This window comes from Aspergillus nidulans, chromosome III, assembly GCF_000011425.1.
Source record: "Aspergillus nidulans FGSC A4 chromosome III".
NCBI lineage: Eukaryota > Fungi > Ascomycota > Eurotiomycetes > Eurotiales > Aspergillaceae > Aspergillus > Aspergillus nidulans.
The window spans coordinates 760552-781590 of NC_066259.1; the positions used below are offsets into that span (position 1 = coordinate 760552).

A 21039-nucleotide genomic window follows, 5' to 3' on the forward strand; every position below is an offset into this window, starting at 1 on the left:
ATCGATTGTCGATCACGGGACAATATATCTTTCTATCTTCTGTACTCTAATACTGTTCTAGGAACTCAAGACGTATTTGTATAGAGAAGACCCTCAATGGCCGTGAATTGTAAACGAGTGTGCGGGGATATATAATTCGCCTGTCGATCCCCCATAAAGACAAACTCCCATTTTTTCTCCTTTTACATCGAGCTTCTTTTGCCGATCTGCTTGCACTCCTCGTATCTAGCAACATGCGCTTCATATTATCTCTACTATTACTCCTTCCATTTACGACCGCCGGTTTCAGCCCGACGTGCATCCGAGTCGTTACAGCGCTGGCCGCACGGCCCAACGATTTGTTCAACAAGTTTCAGCGCGAGATCTGCGATCAAGGATGCCAGCCAACAGTGCCTCACTGGGACCTCTGGACTCGCAATAATACCTTCGTCCCCGCCGTTCGCAGCTTAATGCAGACCCTGAATGCCCCGAAGCAGGAAGAAGCGCTGTTAAAACTCGGCGACGACGCTGCCGACATCATCAAGCGGCAGTGCGGGCCAAAACTCGAGGGACGCGACATCTGCGCCGATGGTCATACCCTGGCTGCGTTTGGGAACTGTTTCAAGACGAATTTCCTCAAGGCTGCCATCGCTAATCTCCCAACCCTGCTCCCAATGGTGTCGGAGCCCGTGTGCCGTAAGCAGCTGGAATACTTGAAGTCAGACGAGCTCTGGGAAGAGATCATCCCAAACAACATGAGGGAATACGCCAAAGTGTGCAAGCAGTTAACATACCAGCCGGTGATGGAGCAGATGTATACCTTCTGATAGAATAATCTACCTACATTTTCTGGTTCTGGGTGTAATTGTTGGCTGGTGATGTTATCTCCGCCTCGGGGATTCGGCGGCAATTCCCCGATCTCAGATCTCCGCTGCTCTTCATCATCATTACCTCGTGCCATCTTCAACCACCTTTATATACCCATAGATCTGGTTCTGGGTATCGCCATGATACACCGTCTGCTCTCTTGATTTCCGTATGGCGTCTGCCACTCTTTGCCGGGCACTGCGCCCGGGCCCCTCCCCTCCACCGTCGCTCACGAGCATTACCTTTACTCAGCGTCATCTCCGCTCTCTACCTCCTCGTCCTTGTCCAGCCCAACCGCTCTGTCACCAAAGACATGTACATTCTGGCGGGTTTCAACCATTCGTACCTATATCACCGAGCTCCTTAGGGAAGCCGGTTCCCGCAAGGACTTACCGTCGAACCCGAAAATGGCTTCGTCGTTTCTTTTACCTTTCATTGGCAACGGGCATCGTGTACGTCTTCGACAATCAATTCTACGCTTCCTCTATCACTCGAACCGCTCGTACATTCTCACTGGGAGTGCTTGTTGCCTTAGACTACAAGATCAATTTCCGCCCGAACCCCCCTCTCGCCGGTTCCATCGCAGACGTCCATGCCCGAAACGCCGAGCGACTGTCGGACCTCTTGCGGCATAATGGGGGACTATACCTGAAGATTGGCCAAGCTATCGCCATGCAATCGGCTATATTACCACCGGAATTTCAGAAGATGTTCGCGCGAATGTTTGATGATGCGCCACAGAATAGTTGGAAGGACGTGGAGAAAGTCATACGAGAGGACTTTGGTAAATCCGCGGAGGAGGTCTTCGGTGTTTCCTTTAGCGGCGATCCTACAAAGGGTGTCATGGAACGTGTGGCCAGAGCGAGTGCCAGTGTAGCTCAGGTGCATTGGGCCCGGTTGGCAGACGGAAGAGAAGTTGCTATCAAGATTCAGAAACGAGAGATTGCGCAACAAATACAGTGGGATCTATGGGCTTTTAAGTATGTTTTTTTATCGCTTCAGTTATTGATCTTTGATGCTAATACTCCGAAGGGTTGTTACCTGGATCTACAGCCGCATTTTCGACCTCCCGTTCTATAGTCTTGTCCCTTACGTCAGCGAGCGTCTTTTCCTTGAAACAGATTTTGAGAACGAAGCCGACAACTCGGAAATGATGGCCAAGCTTGTCGCGGGGGAGTCTCGCCTTCGTGACCGCGTATACGTTCCGAAAGTTTGGCGTGAGCTGAGCTCTAAGCGCGTCATGACAGCGGAGTGGATTGAGGGAGTACGGCTCTGGGACAAAGATGCTATCACACGCACCTGGCGCGGAGGCTGGCGCGAGGGAAGCCCCGGCTGTGGCGGAACACCACTGGACTCCCCGCGGGCCAACAGATCCGCACCCGCACGTTCAAGCTTCAAGATCAAACCGGAGCGCAACGACTGGAGGGGCAGGAACGGCCGCGGCGGCCTCGGCCTGTCACTGAAGGAGGTAATGACAACAATGGTAGACCTCTTCTCAGCGCAGATGTTCCTTTGGGGCCTGGTTCACTGCGACCCTCACCCGGGCAACATCTTCATCCGCCGCAAGCCCAACGGCCATTCCGAGCTTGTCCTTATCGACCACGGTCTCTACATCCACATGGATCCCGAGTTCCGACATCAATACGCGCGCTTCTGGAAGGCCCTCCTCACTTTCGACAACGCCACCATTAACGAAATCGTCAAGGGCTGGGGTGTCAATAACCCGGACATTTTCGCCTCGGCAACTCTTATGAAACCATACCGCGGCGGCAACCTTTCTACGCAGCAAGGGATTGAACGCCTTAGCAAAGCTGAGCGCGCTCAGCGCCACTATGATATGCAACAAGCCAGCCGCAAAGCCGTCCGAGAGATCCTAGGCGACGAAACCAAATGGCCCCAGCAGCTTATCTTCATCGGCCGTAATCTGCGCATCGTCCAGGGGAACAACCAGTTCCTGGGATCGCCAGTGAACCGTATCAAGATAACGGGCTTGTGGGCTTCACGGGCGCTGGTTGAGTCGCCGGATCTTCGTCTGACCGAGAAGATTCGTAACTATGGCCGCCATTTGCTTTTCCGTGTCGTACTTTTTTCTAGTGACCTATTCTTTTGGTTTACGAAGGTGCGACAGTTTCTCCATCTGGGCGGTGGCATGGAGGATGATCTTGAGGCGCAGATGCAGTCTGTGGCAAAGGATATGGGGGTGGAATTGAACCATAGTATTTTTGAGGGGTGACATATCGACCGTCTTCTCCACTGTAGACTATGTAGACTTATGGTTCGGGATAAAAAGGCACTCCAGTCATGTCGTGATACCTGGTTAAGTTTATTGTACCCGCCAATGGAAAGCATGTCCAATGATCAAAGGCGCATTTATCACGATGGAATTTAATAGTTAAAGGTCTGAAAATTTTTATCGAAGAGAAGGAGGAATCACATATTTAAATATACATACTCGCTTGCTTGCTAACCACCTCAAAAAAGATAATGCAACAGAAGAGTATACAGAACCTACATCACCACTGTAAGGGAAGGGTATCATCAGATCATACATAGTGCTTAGCGCATGTAGCTTGTCATTATGGTGTTGATTTAGTCGGATCGTCAGAGCTGTTCACTGATCTTCCCACTCGGAAAATCCGAGAGGGCGCCATTCCTGGCCCGGATATGCAGTGCTGGACATCATGATTTCCTCACTGGAATTGTCGTCCGTGCGGGCGGGTAGCTCAACCGGGCCTTGTAATGCATTGATCGTGCGCGCGCCGCTGCGGTGCGGATGATCGGGAGTGGTGGTATTGGGCTGTGCTTGTGGCGGAGTGGGTTCGGACGCTGATGAAGGGTGAGGGATGGGCTGACCCTGTTTCTCGTCCTGCGGTTGGAATTTGGAAGGACCGTGTTCTTCTTCGTCTTCTTGGTAGGTGGGCAATCGGGTGCTGGTATCTGTGCCAGTGCCGGTGCCATTGAGGACGCCCTCAGTTTCATGGCTCCAGGAAACCGATGTACTCGTCGCTGCCTCGTCGTCGTCGTCGCCTGGGATGGTGATTTTCCAGGGTAATTCTTGGTCACCAATGCGACTTGTGCGGGGATTTGATGATCGGAAGGCACCTAGGTTGAAAGCGGGATCGGTGGGGTCATGCTTCGGAAGGTGGCGCTCTTCGGGCCGCGGCGCAAAGGCTTTGGGACTTCGGGAGCGGAGATGCAGTTCTTGAGCGTAGGTACGCTCCTCAGAACGGCCGCGAGATGGCGGCGTACGAGGGGTCGGAGAAGGCAGGGACGGACTGTATCGCGGGGATGAAACGTGGGGTTGGCGATGCGGAGAGACAGGCGGGGGATACGGCGGGAAACGGGGCGAGAGTCGGCCGGGATCGGTGGGTGTAGGGTCGCTCAACCTTATATGGTCTGAGCTAGCAGTGCCACGGAGGGGCTGGTGAAGGCTTGCGACGGAGAAGGTTTCTGGCGATTCATGCGCAAAGTATCCTTCTAGAGGTGCACGTGGGCTGTGAATAGTGTTGCGACCGTCTGGAAGGGATAGTGGCCTTTCATGGTAATCAACCGATGAGATGGACGAGCCGGCGATTCTAGAGTCCGGCCGTGAGGTGACTGGTGCGAGGTAATGCCTGGTACCGCTCTCCGAGGAGGATTCAATTATAGGCTCTGGGGGCGCAGACTTTCTATGCCGAGTGCGGCTGAAAAGGCCCTAGGAAGAGACTGAGAATCCATCCACACAGTCAACATGACGGGAGGAGGACTTACGGTCAATCGATGGAACGGCTTTTTTGACGGTTGCTCGGTCTCAAAATCAGACTGACTCTCACCCATTGAGATACGGCGAAACCGGCTGACGTTCTTCAGCTTCTCCATGGGTGACGAGATTCTTTGGGATGCGGGGTCCCGCGACGAGAATATGTGATCTGGCCGTCGCGACCAGTCATGCTTGAAGCGAAGGGCCGCAGGAGTCGACGGGTAGAGGTCGGGCAACCGTTGTGGTGAGCCGGCGCAGTTTGAATAACCTCACGATGAGACGAAGGCTTTCAAGAAGGTTATTCTTCCTCTAGACTCGAGGCACTAACTGCACTCTTGTGACCCACGGCGCCGAGTTCTTCCGCCAAGGAGACGCGGCTGGGACTCCTCGCCCACGGCTGAAGAGGGAACAGAGAAGAACGAATGACTGCCCTAAGCTGTGGATAAAATCAGTCGCCAGTCGGAATAATGCTTGACATGGACAAAAAGTAGCAGAACAAGTGGACTCACCAAGCTTCGAAGCAAGTGGCGGCGACGGGTCTAGATCGTTTGCTGCACGCTCAACAGGTCAAGGACGAGCCCGAGGGCGGCTGGGCACCGCAGGAAGAGTAGAGAACGTACGTCGCCCTGACCTAAAATGCCGCCAAAGACTCCAGGATGAAATTGAAGGATTTGACGGAGTCTCACGGCGGAAAGGGCCTTCAGCGTGGTTGTCTTCAGAGTCAGAGTTGGGAATGTCCACTATGCGCATTTCTCCCGCAATGCGGCTTAGCGCCCAAGTGATCAACACTCTGGTCCTCAATCTTACTGGACCAGCCAGAATGACAGTCTCAGATCTCCATGAGGCTCCCCTTCGTCTCCCAGCTCTCAATAGGACGGGGATCGCATTTGCTGGTGCCTGCTGGGCGCTGCGGACCACTGCTTTTTCCGGTCGAACTGCACACTACCAGTGAGTAGTGTCCTTGGTTGGACGAAAATATTCCCCACCCCTGTTGGTTCTGCATCGTCATCTCCAGCTGCAATTGCCGTTCGTCAGTCTACTCTGGCTGCTGGATGGTGAGGGTCTTCTAGATCTAGGCGAGATTCAGCATCAGGCTGAAGATCGGATAGCCGGATAGGCCTGTGATACCCACGCACCGCTTGGAAGCCCTACATAATCACCACTAAGGTATTAGAGGCCGATATAAGCGAGATAACAGAATGAATAGAATGCGGGAAGGGTAAAAAAAAAAAAAATAAGGGGCAGGTCGTAAGGTAAGCGCCGATGCGGCGACTGTTTCGCAAACATCGTCTCGTGTCACATTCTGAACTGCACCTCGAAAGGTGTTCTCAATTACAACAAGCTTGGTATCAATGAATAGAGACATAAGGCGGAAGGTAAGAAACGGGGTAACAATATACAGGTATACAATCCCACAATCCACTACAAGATAACAAGACGTAAATGCAAAAGGTTTCCCGAAGAAGCGAGTACAAATAGAATGAAATGTAGCATCGGTATAGGTGCTCCAGAACGAAATCAAGGCTCTACCTTTTCAGACCCTCCCGCACCCTTCAGTTTGCTTCGTCCTTTGGAGAACAGGCCCTTAGCGGCCTTACCTGCTTGGCCACCTAACACTCCTGCAGTATGCAGGAAATCCTTTCCAGACTGTTGCCGCATGGATCCGAGCGGCGCAGATGGCCGCCTAATATGGCCCGACGTTGAGTGGTGAGATCCATCTTGGAGCGAAGACGCAAGGTTTCCTAAGGATGCAAGTTTTGGGAATTTGGTGCGCGGTACGCTGTTTTTGAACTCCTCAGATAGAGGTTTGGAGTTGCGGCTTATGACATCGTGATGCTCGGGATGGGCATGGAACGTAACCTGAAGCCAGTTTCCTAGACCGGTATTGATGGTTGCAAATTGATCTCGCGTACGGTCAAAAGACTGAATCCGTTCGTACGGTGACTGCATGTTGAGAATGTCTTTAAATCCTAGCAGGCCTGTCTCGTCAGACACAGGCGGTGTGTGCGTTGGTCGTTCCAGGGTTGGCGGCATATGGCTGGACGAGTCTCCCTCTTCGGCCCGGGCAAGTGTCTCTGTAGTCTGGGAAAGGGCAGGCTCATGGCCATGGTCACTCAATGGAATGCTAGGAGCATCCATCGCCACTGGCGGTACGAGAGTAAGCTTAGGTTTCTCAGGTGTAGGAGGTCCAACCCTCTCCTCTGACGCGTCTGCTATCTCTGATTGTTGTTTCGTGGGCGCTACCACGGATTCCGGGAGGACACTATCTTGCGAAAAGGGGAACTGCCCGGGCATCGGTGGCGGTCGAGCGGGCTGGGCTTGTGTGACAGGAACAGGATCCTCGTCTTCAGACGATTCTTCCCAGGAGAAGCGTTTTTTGAGTTTAGGCTGGGAGACGTGCGATGGGGGAGGAGTTAAATTCCCAGTTGAAAGAGCTTGGGATGTCGCCAGGATAGTATCAAATGTCGGTCCAGACGGTTCTGACCCTGGGGAAGTTGCGGTTTGCGGTGCCGCCCTGTGGGCCTCATATTCTCTCGGGAGTAGATTATTCTCTCCACTGGTATGGGGTGGCGTGCCATTCTCCTGGTTGTCGGAGGGTGAGTTCTCTCTGCTTAGGGAACGAATAATCTCCTTTCTTAACCGATCATTCTCCGTATCTTCAGGAGAATTTTCCGTACTCATTGCCGGTATGATTACAGGAATGTCTGTTGATACAGCCGGATTAGAGACAATATTTGTCTGAACGTTAAGAGGTGCAGGCAAGTCACCCCTCGTAGCCTCCCGAGAGGGTTGTGGGATATCCGGGTTAAAGACGTGCTGCTGAGGCTGCGTGGCCAGAGGGGACTCCACTGGTGATCCAGAGGATATTTGAGCCAGTTCGGACGATGCAGTGGCATCGGGCCCAGCAACGACCGGCCTGCGAGAAGGACTGTTGCCAGGGCTGGGTATGCTTAGATCCCGGCGATGCCCTGGCTTGAAGACCATGTTGCCTTCGGTCGGCGTTTCTGTATTCTCATTCGGCTCTTCGTGGATGGTCGGGGTTTTGTCATCGGTATTCCCGCGACGGGGAATGATGGGACTTATGCCCGCCGTGCTATCGCTATTTGAGCGAGCTATGCTGTCAGCAACGGTACTTGGAGTTTCAGGGACATCGAAAGCTTGGTTGACGGCGGAGCGGAAGCCGAGAGACGGATTGTGATGTAACTGATGTGGTTGATCTCCCGGTTCCTGGTTGTTCTGAGGGTCGCGTTCGGGTTCACTGAAGAAACCAGAACCGAACGCGGATAAGCGCTTCACTTCTGGCAATGAGAGGGCCGGGGGGTCGTTCGATGCTGCCGGGGGGGTACTCGCTTTCTTGACACTGGCTTGTTCTGCTTCGTAAATAGGCTCTGGGGCTTGAGCGGCAGGAGGGACTGTGTTCTCGGAAGACTCAAGAACTGTAACACCTCCTGAAGCGCGTTCGTCTGTCGATGGCGCAGCCGGGGATGGTCGGCGGTCCTGCTGCTCCTCTCGCATCCGCTTATAGATGTCAGCCGGCCGGACTATGGGTGCCGTTGGACTACTGGAGGCGGCTGGGCTCTCTGTTGGCATTGTCTGAGCTCGCTCCATCGAGCGCGAGCGGCCCGTACTTGGTAGTGGTGGATGGGGTGTCCCCAGTGAAAGGGTGCTCGAGACATCCGGAGTGCTCTGATTCGCACTTGTACGCTGGGTCTGTGGTTCCGGGGATTGGTCATCATATTCATATTCTCCATACTCATCTTCACCCCAGTCATCGCCGTCGTAAGAGTACTTCTTTGCTTCAACCCAGCGTTTCGTTTTTGCCCGGTTCACATTCGGTTTGAAAGAAACAGGAGTGTCGCCGCGGGCATAGGGCGATATCGGACTAGAGTTGGATGTGTTGAGAGGGCTAGGAAGGGAAGCGATCAGCAGAAATCACGCAACGTAGGGAAACCGGTTCAACTCACGGGCGTTGTAATGGACCGGACATGGCTACAGATGGCTGCTTAACAGCTCATAAACTATCGCATATATGTCGATATAAGCTCGTGATTCGCATATCCCAGCTCTGGGTTATAGTCTCAACGCTGGGTGTGTGCCGGGTCACAAAATGAGCACTGGAAATTCGCAAGGCAGCAAGTTTCGAATTCGCCGGCTATGACGTGCGGCAGGCAGGATGAAACTGACGGCCACGGTGGCAGACACGTAATTTAAAGAAAGAAACAGAGACGGGCAGGACAATTATGTCTGGGTTAAGTGCGGAAAATAGAGTGCAAAATGCTAACTAAAGACTGGTCAAAGGCAGAAGAATTGAGATACCAAGCTGACGTAGAGTCGTGGACAAACCCCCCCTGAGGCTAGTAGGGCGGCTCCGCGGCATTGGATGGTCACTGCCTTAACGGCGGGGTGGCTGGTAACGTGGTAGTAGTGGCTGTGTCTTGAGGTGGCAGAGAATAATCACGTGCCTGCCGCCTCCGATCGGGAAGGACGCCTGCGGCGGCGGGCGACGAGCCAAGTAAACTATCCCGTCATCGCTGATGCTCTCAACCTCGCTCGAATTGATATTTATGGGCATTATGCTCGCTTCTTAAGCATATATTCCCTCCCCAGCGTTCATTCCTTTCATAGACCTATCCTGAAGTGGTTGATACACCATCTGACAGATACGTCTCCTATTGTTGTCCCCTTATCGATTAGATTCACCCTTTTCCGGAGGCCTTCATCGCACTCGGTCGGCGCTCAATAATTGCGGACCGGCTTCTCATTCATTAAAACAACCACCGAAGATCATTGTCTCAATCGTGCCCTTGCTATCTGCAATATGACCGGGCCTACGATACAGGATCGCACTAGCGAGTTTCAGGCAATCCTCGGTCAAGCCCAGAAACGCGCGGCGTCATCGAAAGTTGGGTCTCAGCGGCAGGCGCTATTAACGGACTCTCAGCGACAGCAGGCGAATGGATCTCCCAACGGGACTGCGGCAGGTGGCAAGAGGAGGTCGGAGTTTGCTCGACGCGCGGCGGAGATTGGACGAGGAATCACGGCGACGACGGCGAAGCTCCGGAGATTAGCAGAACGTGAGTACTGCTAGAGCTTCTATAATTGCGTTTGCTAACGCTGCGCTAGTTGCCAAACGGAAGACCCTCTTTGACGACAGGCCGGTCGAGATTTCCGAGTTGACCTATGTCATCAAGCAGGACCTTGCGTCGCTAAATCAACAGATTGCCTCATTGCAAGCACTCACACTTTCACAACATCCGAAATCCAACCGGTCAAAAACGGATCAGGAGGGGGAGCACAATGATAATGTACGTTGAAGTGAGGATACAATGATGAGTTGCTAACGTAGGTCAGGTTGTCGTCATGTTACAAGGGAAACTGGCAGACGTGGGTGCAAATTTCAAGGATGTCCTCGAGGTCCGCACCAAGAACATCCAAGCATCGCGATCACGGACAGAAAACTTCGTCTCATCCGTTTCGTCCAAGTCACAGGCTGCTCTTGACCCACAGCGGTCTGATTCTCCGCTATATCCTTCTGGGCGAAGAACACCGCAGCCCGGAGGCTCCTCGGATCTTTTAACTCTGGAGCCGTCAAATCCCTCTCCTCTAGGCCGTCCGTCCATGCAGTCTGACCAGCAACTTTTGATGATGGAGGAGGCTGAGTCAAGTAACTCGTACATACAGTCTCGTGGCGAAGCAATCGACGCAATCGAGCGGACAATCAACGAGCTAGGAGGCATCTTTGGTCAGCTAGCGCAAATGGTCAGCGAACAGTCTGAGATGATCCAGCGGATAGATGCCAACACAGAAGATGTGGTGGACAACGTCCAAGGAGCACAGCGCGAACTAATGAAGTACTGGACACGAGTATCGGGAAACCGATGGCTAATCGCTAAGATGTTTGGAGTTTTAATGGTAAGTCTTCTCTGTGCATCTGATATGCGTAATTGCTAACAGATCGCTTGTAGATTTTCTTCCTCCTCTGGGTATTGATCTCAGGATAGATGCACATACTACTTGTTTTAATAATGTATTACTATTGGGCTGCGTTTCGTATCTACCTTTCAACGAATGACGCATATCCTATCAGTATCCCTTGGTGCTCTTTCATTCTTGCTTTGTCTTGCAATTGGCGCACCTAGATCTCAACACGAATTTTAGGTACCTAACACTGACCAGTGAATTTCTCTTCTTTGTTCGGCTTTTCTCTGGTGTATACCTATGAAGAGTGAATCCCATAGATCGAGGTCATGATAAATTTGCTATTTGTGTGTGAATAGTCTTACCTTAAACACGGGCGTTCAGCAAGGTCTTTTCTGTCATCGACAGTTGTAAGATTAGTTATGAAAGTTCCCTAAGGTGATAACAGGTATTCGAATCTGGATGCAGCTAAAGACTTAGCCAGGCATGCGCTGCGCGTCGTTGCGGGCGTCGTTCAGTTAGGGCTGGATCGCTTGGTTTCTCTGGGCGTGACCCGCCCAGCTTGTGTTCGAATATGAGGGGCAAAATATGGGAGGAGAGACGATATACTGTTAGCACTGAGATGGTGAAAAGGAAGATAGTGATGATTTGCGCACATTTTCGGGATGTGGAAGGTACGGGCTTAGGTTCGAACGGGTTTCGCTGGATTGGAGTCGCTCTAGCACTTCTCTTTTTATGTCCGCATTCTGGAATGATACGAGACGACGGTTAACTCATAGCGATGTATGAAATAATAAGTGCTAGCGGTCATAACAAATGGCTCGCATTCGAGCTGGTAACTCTATCGCTCATCGTGAAGTCTTTAATATAAACAAAGACCATATGGGTCACATGACAAGAGCTTAAACATAGATATAAATGAACATGTGCAGCAAAAGAAGTCATAGCAGGCAAGCAAGGCAAGGTAAGCCTCATACAGAGCCATCGCCCTCCATCTTCTTGCTGCGTTCCCCCTTCCAAACAAACCAACTGGCCGTGATGATGAGCTTAATGCACATGGCAAACCAGAGACTCGCCGCCATCTCGGTCACCTTGGATAGACCCCCGGCTGTCATGGCCCCGAGAAAGAGTGCGACGAATCCACCAATTCGCCGATTGCGTTTGCCGTTCGCCCTCAACGGAGCACTTAGCTCTGGGTCGACGAGCAAGTCGCAAAGGAGTGTAGTAAGTACGACAGTGGGGAGCTCATCAAACTTTAGGATTCGGGATGCGGTGATCTGCCCAGCAGCCTGGAAGGCTAGCAGCGAGATAGGTAGCACTTGCATCCATTGGATTGGAGCTCGAGGATCTTCAGGCTTTGGGTCTACAACTCCCAGTTGCACTAAGAGGGCGGCTACCAGGATGCATATTGTTTGCACACCAAAAGAGAGCACCAACGAGGACCGACGACAGGCACCCAGGACGCGGCCTACACGGATGAAGATGACGTTTCCTATGAGGAAGACTGTAAGGGCGATCAAGGATTTGGCCCAGAGATAAGCGGGGTATGCGGGTTGGCCGGAGACGCCTAGAGCTATGAAGACCGTGTTTCCTGAATCTGTCAGAGGACATACATTATTCCAACAATAGGATTGCTCGCTTACCTGTTTGCATACTGGAGAAACTCCCCCATGCGTTGAAGGACAGACCGTCGACAAGACCACTGACGAAGCCGCACATGACAAGGAAGATGTCGGTGTGTTGGGTATTGACGTTGCATTTCATGTGCCTGGAAAAGCTGGATTGCCATGATACAGGCTCCTCATCGGAGAGGGTAACTGTATTGCCAGCAAGAGAAACAGTAGTACTGCCCCCCACAGACCATAACCCGCCCGGATATCTGGAATCATCTTGCTGCCCTTGTGGCCCCGTCGCAGTATCCCAGTATGTAAGCCGGTTGTTGCTTGTATTCGGTGCCGTTGGAGTGCTCCCTAGCGGGGCGGTCTCTATCTCTTTTAGGACCCTAGGGGGGTGCTGCATAATAACGGCAACGAAAGGAAGGGAGAAGGCCCGGCGTTCGACGGTAAGGCTTATTTATATGAGACAGAGAAGTATAGATAAGGTTCTTCAATCAAGCAGCCACAGGGCTTGTGGATCTGAGCAAGCTATTCTGAGAGATATTGATAGATTCGGGCAGATTCTAGCCTGCTGGGCGCAGGTGGCACTCAATATATGATCATTCTGTCCCTATCTGGCTGACGTCCGGGACAATCCCTCCTTCAAAATGGGTCCGCTCTGGCTGGGATACCGCATGAGAATCAATAGCGAGAACGCCAAGAGAAAAGCCCTAAGCCCATCAGCCCAACTCCGACTCGGACGAAAAAACAAGGTGCATGCTCGTTGATCTATCAGGTATCCGGAGTATAACCGAGCATGACCGTCCAGACCCGCGTGTTTGATGTTACACCGCTGTGTTTCAAAGGCGGCCGTATGAGTGAGGAATCGCATAACATGCGTCCAGGCAGGCGGCGGAGCGGTAACGACGGACTGAATAGCGTTTACCTGTTTACCGGCTGACCCCTTTCGAGGCTCTCCGGCTCCGGTGCATCTCGATTCCGTATCAAAGGGGCTTGCTTGGCCGGTTTCTTGGCGCATTCCGTCATGGCCTGGCCCATTTTCAGTTCAAGGAACTGTCGGGAGAGGTGGCAGTGATACTGAGATAGTCAGACCCGTGCCCAATAAAACCCTGAGCGTCGATTCAGACAAACAGTCATTTGCCATGCAAATTGCTCCTTATCTTATGGCCGATCGGTGGGGTCCGCCAAGGGAGAGACGTCCGGAGAAGGTCCTGATGTTGCAGGCAGCTTCATTCTCCGTCATTCTTGTCCAAAATTGGACGCTCGACGCTGTAATATCTTGGTGGAGCGCTTGGCGAAGAATGATGGGACCTTGTGGTGACGATAGCCGACGGGAGATACCGTGGCAGAGGAACCTGGAGAAGAGGAGAAGCGGAGTGCCTGGGGTTGAAGCTGGGCTGCCGTGAGAGCAAGGCGGAGAGAGACCAAGAGCAAGGTTGAAAGATCACGCAGAGGCGTCCCCGTGAAACAATCAGCCCGCCTCTGGCCACCACCACACCTTCTTTCTTATCTCCGCTCTCAACTTCTTCGATCATCTCTTTCTCCCAGTTTATTCCTTTTGTCAGGCCTACCTTCAGGCCTATTTTTCGTGCTTTAGGACTTTGCACCGCCCCTTTGGTCTCTAATCTATAAGCTGCCAAGAGGATCGCCAGCTCCAAGGACCGGCGTCTCCACTAGTCGCTTGACCCAGCGTGAACCTCAATTTAAGCCAGCGACAAGACGAGTGGCTTCCCGAGTGCTTGGCTAGATGTCGGATCTGGGATTCCTAAACCGTGGTTCCCTGCCTAGACTCTTGTCGAATTCCGTCAGACACAGCCCCAGTTGCCATGTGCCCAATGCCTGACGCAGTTGGTTGACCGCGTTTGCGCTGACGAGCTGACCCGTGCTGGTTGGGTATGAAGGCGAGCGTAGCTTGGCGGTCTCTAGGAAACGAGACGAAAACAAATTCCAGCGAGGCGGAACCCAAGGATCAGGGGTCAGTTGCCCACAAGGTCATCGGCAATTCCTTTATCCCGTTATCTCAATGTTATAAACTAACTCACCTACTGAGCCTCTACAGTACTGAACCAAGGTATAAGAGCACCGCTTTTCCGTAAACAGGAAGAGAAGAGAGTTCGGCTTGAGATGTCGACGCCCAAGCGAAGGTTTTGGCTCCCAGCAAGTATTGGCCTGCGCCAAGGATATTTTTTCCGGTATAACATGCGCCTTGCGGAATTATCACGTCTCGGGTCGCCATCACAGGCGCATACGTCTGACTCGGTCATCAGTCGTTATGTTCCGGGTACGACGGAGAATGGACCGAGCCATGCGTGGTGGCTGAATTGCGGCATGAGTAATGTAGAAGACGACGCAGCTTCCTCTTCCATTGGCCGTGAACCAGCTTGGCGAGCTTCTTCCGTCACCATTTTAGGCGGGATCAAAGTCTACGGCTGCGTCGATCCTTGAACAGGCCCGGCAAACCTATCATACTTCAGGAGGCGCCTCGGTCCTCCATGCTTGTTGGTGCGTTCTAACTGCCATCTCACCCTCGCGCCGATTATTCCCGATCTTCCAGGAGATAGCTCTGCTCGCCGAGCTATGGTGTCCAGTAATACGACCGTAGCGCAGAGGTCATACTTCAGCGTTTCGCTCTTAGCCCTTGCAGTTTCATGTCATTGCGTCATCTCCTGGGCTTATCTATAAGGTGCGACGCATATACCTTTTTGGGTCTTTGATCCACTATGAAGCCCGTCTGTCTCGGCAGCGGGGCGGCGGAGCTGGAGTCTACTCACAGTCCATACCGGCGCGGGGTGGCGCCTGGCTAGGGACCCTAATTTCAAGCATACTTTGTCCACTTGATAAGGCATTGTATTGACATAATATTGCGGAGTAATCGCTAACGACTTTTACAGGCATAGGGAAAGTGGCCCGACCAATGGATTGTCAGGATGCGGCAGCATTTCCTAATCTGAACACTATATGCTCCGCATCCCAGCACTTTACCCTGTCATGCATACTATAGAGCGAGCTCTTGGAGTTACGCAAGCCTATCATGATGTTTCGAAGTGAAAGCGGCTTCCCAGCTATACGCAAACCCTGAGCAACGATGGCTTTTACAAATGACAGTGGCGAGAGCTAAGAGCCGTCTATTCCATACAATCACGATCGGGTACTACCAACTCAAGCAACTCAGATAATATAAACCCTCCCCTAGTAGTGCAGTAGGTGGACACGATTCGCCGGTCAAGGTTTGATGAGAGATGGCGAGGGCTGTGCAGTCCCCCGGACGGGGCATATCCGTCTCCAACTCAAGGTCTCCTGCCTAGGCAACAGTCACCCTGCAAGCCTAAAGAGCGTGGGGGTATGGAATGATCGACGTAATCCAGCACCGGCCCTTATCCCCACATTTTGAACTAGATTATCTCTGCGACGACTGGAGTGACTTGAGCAGGGCTTGCAGTAAGATTTCATCCTTGCCGCATGTTTATCATCCTTTCGCGCCGCGTAACAGGGTCGTCTACACGATGGAGCTGCAAGACCGTCCTTGAACGTGAAAGGTTGCTGCCTGGCTGTACTATATAACTGACTAAGGCGAGGTAATCCTAACGGTTTTCAAGCATGCAAATCGTGTCAACTCTTCATGAAGACAAGCAGATAACTTGTGTTGTTGTGCCAATTCATCACTACGAAACAAGTTTGAGTCAACATGACACATGCGGTAATCTCTTTAAACGAACATCGTCTGCTAACAAGCAGTAGTTTGATTATTGTAGCAGTGGTCACCTTCCGGTCGGGGAAACGCTGTGTGCTACAAAGTTCTCCGAACTCTTTGCCCTACTCTTGCCAACATTCTAGCCCTTAAGTTGCGGCACGACGTAGCCGCGGTTAGCCCACTAGCTGCTTACTGTAAGTTTATCATGGAAGTCATATGTGAAAGCAGTGGGATGCCCTTACTCGAGCTTCGGCATATGCGTAATCGCGCGTTAAGGAAACACCTGGTTTTCATAGCGAGTCACGCAACACCTATGCAGCATCTGTGTGTCTAAGGTATGCTTGTTCAGGCGCTCATGCTCCGCTAGTACTAACACAAACCTTTCAGTTTCCAAAGCTGAGATACATAACAACCTCGGAATGACCAGCATCATGGGAGCTCTCCTACCGGAATAAGCCAACTCGAGCACTTGCGCTGAGACAGCATTAGGCGTGCGGACGCTCGAACCCGAGCATCACACGAAATTCCAAGTACCATTGTTATTGGCGATTATTCGAGAGGGTTCGCGTCAAGTCACCCGTGGATAAGTGGCTACATCCTCTGGAGAGTGTGGACTGTTGCTGCGAAAAAGCTCCAAACAGCCGATCCCTGAATAATCGATAATCCTAAGCAGTAATGGCGGTTGCAGAACGGCATTTAGAAGGATATGAGGAGACCAGAATGTTATCTGTAATGCTCTAGAGACGGTTGAGCGCGGCTCCGAAAGACTACGTAAAAGCCTTGAACCAAATAAAGGCACATTAGCGTCAGCCCTGTATAGATCGACCCACCTTCTGATTGGGTTTGAAATTCGACCCGCCCCAGCCACACCCCGCTATCCCAAAATAGCTCGCTAGACACATATCCCAGCCACACGCTAAACCTTTCCAGGCAAAGAATCATCAGCAGACGCGTAGACTAGGCGCCAATTTATTTAGCAATAAACCTGCCCAAAAACTCTTTGAATGTCTTTATAACATCATTTGAGTTGGGAGCCTTCAGCAGGAAAAGTTAGGCCAAGCAATATCATAGCGATGGCACCCTACTATGCCCTCCTTACCGACCGCGGCATCGCCGCAGAGTCCCACTCTCATCTCTACAAGCGCGATCTCACAGTCAACCACACCCAAGCGGTAACTCTCGGCGTGATGGCTGCCTATGTTGTAGTAATAGCTATACTCTGGAATGTGCCGTATCTGCGGTACTCACTGTGGCCGTTCAAAGTGCGTCTTTAACCCTCTCCGTCCTGTCTACCATAATAGCAAACTGACACAACAAGATGCTGGTAATCGCCTTCCACGAATTCGGCCACGCCATAACCGCCTGCTGCACTGGCGGTCGCGTGAAATCCATCTCACTGGACCCCCACGAAGGCGGCGTCACGCACATGCAGGGCGGGATGGCCGCAATCACGCTGCCGGCGGGGTACCTGGGCTCCTCGATAATCGGGGCACTGCTGATCTTCGCGGGTTTCAATATCATTGCCAGCAAAGTGGCTAGTATTGTACTGGGTGTGTGCTTTCTGCTCACACTCTGGTGGGCGAGGAGGGATCTTTTGACGATCGTGACAGTCTTGTTGGCGGTGGGGCTGTTGGTTGCGTGCTGGTTTATTGCGCATGGGGAGGCACTGAAGTGGGTTGTTGTATGTTTCCCCCTTTTCTGTGGTATCGGGAGAGGTTACACTCGTGGGTGCTGACGAATGATTGATTTGTAGTTATTCATTGGCGTCATGTCCGCGCTGTATAGCGTTTGGGATATTGTGAGTCTTCACCCCAGGTCCTACCTCTACCTAGCTCCGCTAACGGGATGTTGTTGCAGTGCGACGACCTCATCCTCCGCAAAGTGAATTCCTCAGACGCAAGTGTCTTTGCGCAGCGCTATGGCGGGTCCTCACGCTGCTGGGGTCTTCTTTGGTCCCTGATCTCTCTCATTTTTATCGCCATTGCGATTGTTGCAGCAATAGCTGCGTTTCCGCAGTCGTTTAGCCAACAGGAGGATGATTCGAAGAGTTTCTTGCCGACGAAGTTCTAGGCGCTTTAGCCGGTTGATATATCTTTGTGGTTATGCGAAGTATTCATGATTGACGACAAGTGGTAACTTCGGCGTGTAATAGGGTTCAAATTCGGGGTGCTAGGTACAACTGGCGGCACATCAGGTCCTTTTTGATTGTTTCTGGGTTTATTGATACCACAACTCAAGAGTTAGCGAGTGAAATTGAGCTTAGAGCATCATTACCTACAGTTTTGGCAACAAACAGTTATGGGATTTAAGTGATGTAAGGCCGCAAGAAGAGAAAGAGATGGCTTCAAGAGGGCTGAATTAATCTACCCTATCACTATCTAATTATGTACCAGACTCATGTTTGTACAGTCCACCAGGGCGCACCAAGCACTTGCTAGATTCCATCAATGTCCTTGCGCTGGAGGTAAGCAAGTTGAGATGGATGAAACAAATCCATGCATACAAAACACCAGACGCCGATACCAATCATTAACAATGAAGGAAAATATTTAGGGAATTGGGTATCTCGTAGAATTCTTGCCCGTTAACGGTGGCATACGTCCGCCTCCTCCGATGGCGGCCCGAAGGTCAAAGTCGGGATTATTCTCGAGTAGGACGTCGCGCTTCTGTTGAACAGCTTGTGCCGGCATAGGGGGCGGACGCCACCTGGGGTTGATTGGCCGCTCCGATATTGACGTGAAATGGCTTACTTCGCTAGCAGCAGGTGAGCCCGGACGTTCCGCCCCATTTTCCTTCAATTTTTGCTCACCAGAATTGCCTGGCGTCAAGACAGAGGGTACTCCTGAGTTACCAACTGCCGACTCGTTCCGACTCGTGTACACCGGGTCCTCATCTTCGTAATACATACTACCTGACTGGGAACGGGCATGCCGTGGTTGATTAGGTTGATATGGCAAGTTTGGCTCGCTCGATTGGTATGCTTGCGGTCCCCAATTTCTACGGGGGGGCACATATGACCTGGGTGAAGCGATTAGTTAGCTATTTTTTGAGAAACAGAGAGGTTGAACAGCCATACTGTGTGCGGCTATAAAGGCTCGTGGGGCTAACAGGCTCGTGCTGATTATCAATGGAAATGGCATGGAGTTGTTGCTGCTCAGGTACTTCATCCTGAGCATCCGGCTCATGTCGCGGCTGCGGCATCATTTCAATAGCTTGGCCAGCTGGGCCCGGAGCTGCTGGCGCCGCCATTGGCCCGGGAGTACGCTGGCGTGACGAAGGTCCACGATATCCGTACTCATCTTCACCCATTGCGCGTGCGTTACCATATCCGCCCGCTGCCGGTTGCGGCCGGTATCCTCCACGTGCCATCGGTCCTGCAGGTCCGCCGCGCATTGGGCCCATATAACCACCCCGCCCGGTGAGAGGAGCACGAGAATTGGGCCCGTAGCGGGCCTCCGTAAGGTCCGCCACGACCATATCCTCCGCGAGGTGGATACCCGCCACGGCCACGTGGAGCAAATCCTGTAGGGGGCCCTCTTCGCGGGTCCGAATATTGGTCGCGCACTCTGGAGTCAGGAGGTGGGGGTCCAGGAGGTCCAGGCGTACGCATTCTAGGAGCGGAGTTGTAGGCTCCTGGTGGTAACGGGTTCCCGAAATCATCTCGAGGGGCGTTATAAGGAACTGGATCTCCAGGAATCCGCGACTGATACCCAGCGTCTTGGGCGCTCGGATCGCTGTGGTTATTTAGAGGTGTACGATCGTCGTCACTTGAACGCGTGTTTGTGCGAAAGGTGGCGAACGTAGGCCCGGACTCTGAGCTTTGAGTTGCAGCGACGAAGGTTTCTTTGGCTTCAGGCGCGATTGGCTTGCTCTCATTCAATGCAGCCGCAGCGGCGTTCTGACGATTATAGTAGTTCTGCCCACTCATTTCGGCATTTTCCGCGATGCGCCTCTTGCGAGCCTTGCGACTGACCAGAGTCCGGCGCATGGCACAAGTGACAACACCGCAAGTGACCAGGATAATAGTCGCGGCGAGAACTATCCAGCCACCCCATGACAAATGCGGCACAAAGAGCAGTATATCGACCAGGAAAGCAAGCAACGAGACGAGAAGAGTCGGAAGGAGCAAGATCAACAAGGCCAGTAAGTAGCGAGGCGAATGCGACGGAGCGTGCAGATGAGCCGCAGCAGCGAGACAAAGGCAGATCAAAGTGAGAAAAGCAGCGATCGGGTGGACGATAAGGATAGAAGAAAGTGATCTCCGCGCGTCGGACGGGAGGTTAAAGTCGCTGTCCGTACTTCCAGTGTTTTCGATTTCCTCTGCGCTAAGATTAGCGACCTCAGACCTGAGGGGTAAACGCAACAAACCTGTGGTATAGCCGATGTGGATCGCGGTGCAAGTGCCAGCTTTGCAATAACCGAAGACCCCATATTCGACATTGTCAAAAGTTGCCAACGGAATACTCTTAACAATAGGAGTCGATATCACGGAGAGAAGAAGGAGGACAAAGGCGATCAGGAGAAGGATGGTCAATGGGGTTGCCGGTTTGAGCAACATTGCGACCACAAGACAACCGCCCGTCGGACAGAGTGTAGGGAAACGAACGTCAGGTACTGCCCCCAGACAGCAGCTCGCCCAAGCGGAATAATAAACTCTAAAAGTATAGCATTGAGCGTAGCATTGATTGCAGCAGCGCTTCTCCTGGAAGAAACTGTGGGTGAAAGGAGGTAAGAGGGCGAAAGAGAGCCAGGAGGGAGGGCGGCAGTACGGAGTAGCGGCAATAAGGCAGAAGCGAAGAGCTCTTGTCCAGACAAGAGAAGATAAGAAAAGAGAAAAAAGAGCCTGAAATGAATGGAGAGAATAGTGTACTAAGGTAGTAGTAACTGGCTAGCGACGATGGTAAATGGTGGAATAAGGTATAAGCATGACGGCGGCTTGATTGATTGCTTAAGGATGGCGTCGGCAAGTTGGAGGAAAGACTGAATAGTTAAGAGGCGGGTCTTAGTCATCGACTGTCTCAATTTCCATGATATGCCCACTTCCTTTCTTCTACTATTGTGGGATCTACAGCCAAAATTCACTTGACAACAAGAACATCTTCAGAATGTTTGGTAGACCGTGACCTGCGTCTACATAAAGACGCTAGAATTCTTCCTCGAGTAGGCGTCGCTTCCTCCTGTGGTGGCTGAGCCCAGATTAGAACAAGCGATACCTTTTTAATGCATCC

The 21039-nt window shown here is 52.2% G+C and overlaps 7 protein-coding genes across 7 annotated transcripts, besides 3 other annotated features; 3 read left to right on the forward strand and 4 right to left on the reverse strand.

Moving 5' to 3' along the window:
* Positions 1-7286: part of a sequence feature (contig 1.84 954..621812(-1)) that runs on past the window's edge.
* On the forward strand, positions 966-3079 carry ANIA_04857 (ABC1 kinase family protein; the record flags this gene model as incomplete). Its single annotated transcript, XM_657369.2, has 2 exons — positions 966-1826; positions 1879-3079. Exons 1-2 carry the CDS (start codon positions 1018-1020, stop codon positions 3077-3079), a joined length of 2010 nt encoding a protein of 669 aa, XP_662461.2. The 5' UTR covers positions 966-1017.
* ANIA_10616 (uncharacterized protein) lies at positions 3458-4662 on the reverse strand (the record flags this gene model as incomplete). Its single annotated transcript, XM_050611593.1, has 2 exons — positions 3458-4529; positions 4625-4662. 2 exons carry the CDS (start codon positions 4660-4662, stop codon positions 3458-3460), a joined length of 1110 nt encoding a protein of 369 aa, XP_050467606.1.
* Positions 5865-8176, reverse strand: ANIA_10607 (uncharacterized protein; the record flags this gene model as incomplete). The annotated part of the gene is made up of 1 exon (XM_050611594.1): positions 5865-8176. One exon carries the CDS (start codon positions 8174-8176, stop codon positions 6104-6106), a length of 2073 nt encoding a protein of 690 aa, XP_050467607.1. The 3' UTR covers positions 5865-6103.
* Positions 7287-11272: a sequence feature (contig 1.233 996..4981(-1)).
* Positions 9153-10833, forward strand: ANIA_09526 (t-SNARE syntaxin). Its single transcript, XM_863815.2, has 4 exons — positions 9153-9660; positions 9710-9891; positions 9938-10498; positions 10552-10833. Exons 1-4 carry the CDS (start codon positions 9405-9407, stop codon positions 10585-10587), a joined length of 1035 nt encoding a protein of 344 aa, XP_868908.1. The 5' UTR covers positions 9153-9404; the 3' UTR covers positions 10588-10833.
* Positions 11273-21039: part of a sequence feature (contig 1.83 1..55015(-1)) that runs on past the window's edge.
* Positions 11476-12523, reverse strand: ANIA_04855 (YoaK family protein; the record flags this gene model as incomplete). The annotated part of the gene is made up of 2 exons (XM_657367.1): positions 11476-12095; positions 12148-12523. The coding sequence occupies 2 exons, from the start codon at positions 12521-12523 to the stop codon at positions 11476-11478; spliced, it is 996 nt and encodes a 331-aa protein (XP_662459.1).
* On the forward strand, positions 16846-18035 carry ANIA_04854 (M50 family metallopeptidase). Its single transcript, XM_657366.2, has 4 exons — positions 16846-17073; positions 17130-17492; positions 17565-17609; positions 17669-18035. Exons 1-4 carry the CDS (start codon positions 16885-16887, stop codon positions 17879-17881), a joined length of 810 nt encoding a protein of 269 aa, XP_662458.1. The 5' UTR covers positions 16846-16884; the 3' UTR covers positions 17882-18035.
* Positions 18165-20904, reverse strand: ANIA_04853 (protein palI). The gene has a single exon (XM_050611595.1). It carries the CDS (start codon positions 20367-20369, stop codon positions 19131-19133), a length of 1239 nt encoding a protein of 412 aa, XP_050467608.1. The 5' UTR covers positions 20370-20904; the 3' UTR covers positions 18165-19130.

What these genes read in the sequence shown, in the direction of transcription:
- ANIA_04853 (XM_050611595.1), bottom strand. Translation starts at nt 20,369, where the DNA reads ATGTTGCTCAAACCGGCAACCCCATTGACCATCCTTCTCCTGATCGCC.
- ANIA_04854 (XM_657366.2), top strand. Translation starts at nt 16,885, where the DNA reads ATGGCACCCTACTATGCCCTCCTTACCGACCGCGGCATCGCCGCAGAG. An exon ending in ACTCACTGTGGCCGTTCAAA is followed by an intron (nt 17,074 to 17,129) that starts GTGCGTCTTTAA and finishes TGACACAACAAG; the next exon opens with ATGCTGGTAATCGCCTTCCA. An exon ending in TGTATAGCGTTTGGGATATT is followed by an intron (nt 17,610 to 17,668) that starts GTGAGTCTTCAC and finishes ATGTTGTTGCAG; the next exon opens with TGCGACGACCTCATCCTCCG.
- ANIA_09526 (XM_863815.2), top strand. Translation starts at nt 9,405, where the DNA reads ATGACCGGGCCTACGATACAGGATCGCACTAGCGAGTTTCAGGCAATC. An exon ending in AGGGGGAGCACAATGATAAT is followed by an intron (nt 9,892 to 9,937) that starts GTACGTTGAAGT and finishes AACGTAGGTCAG; the next exon opens with GTTGTCGTCATGTTACAAGG. An exon ending in AGATGTTTGGAGTTTTAATG is followed by an intron (nt 10,499 to 10,551) that starts GTAAGTCTTCTC and finishes GATCGCTTGTAG; the next exon opens with ATTTTCTTCCTCCTCTGGGT.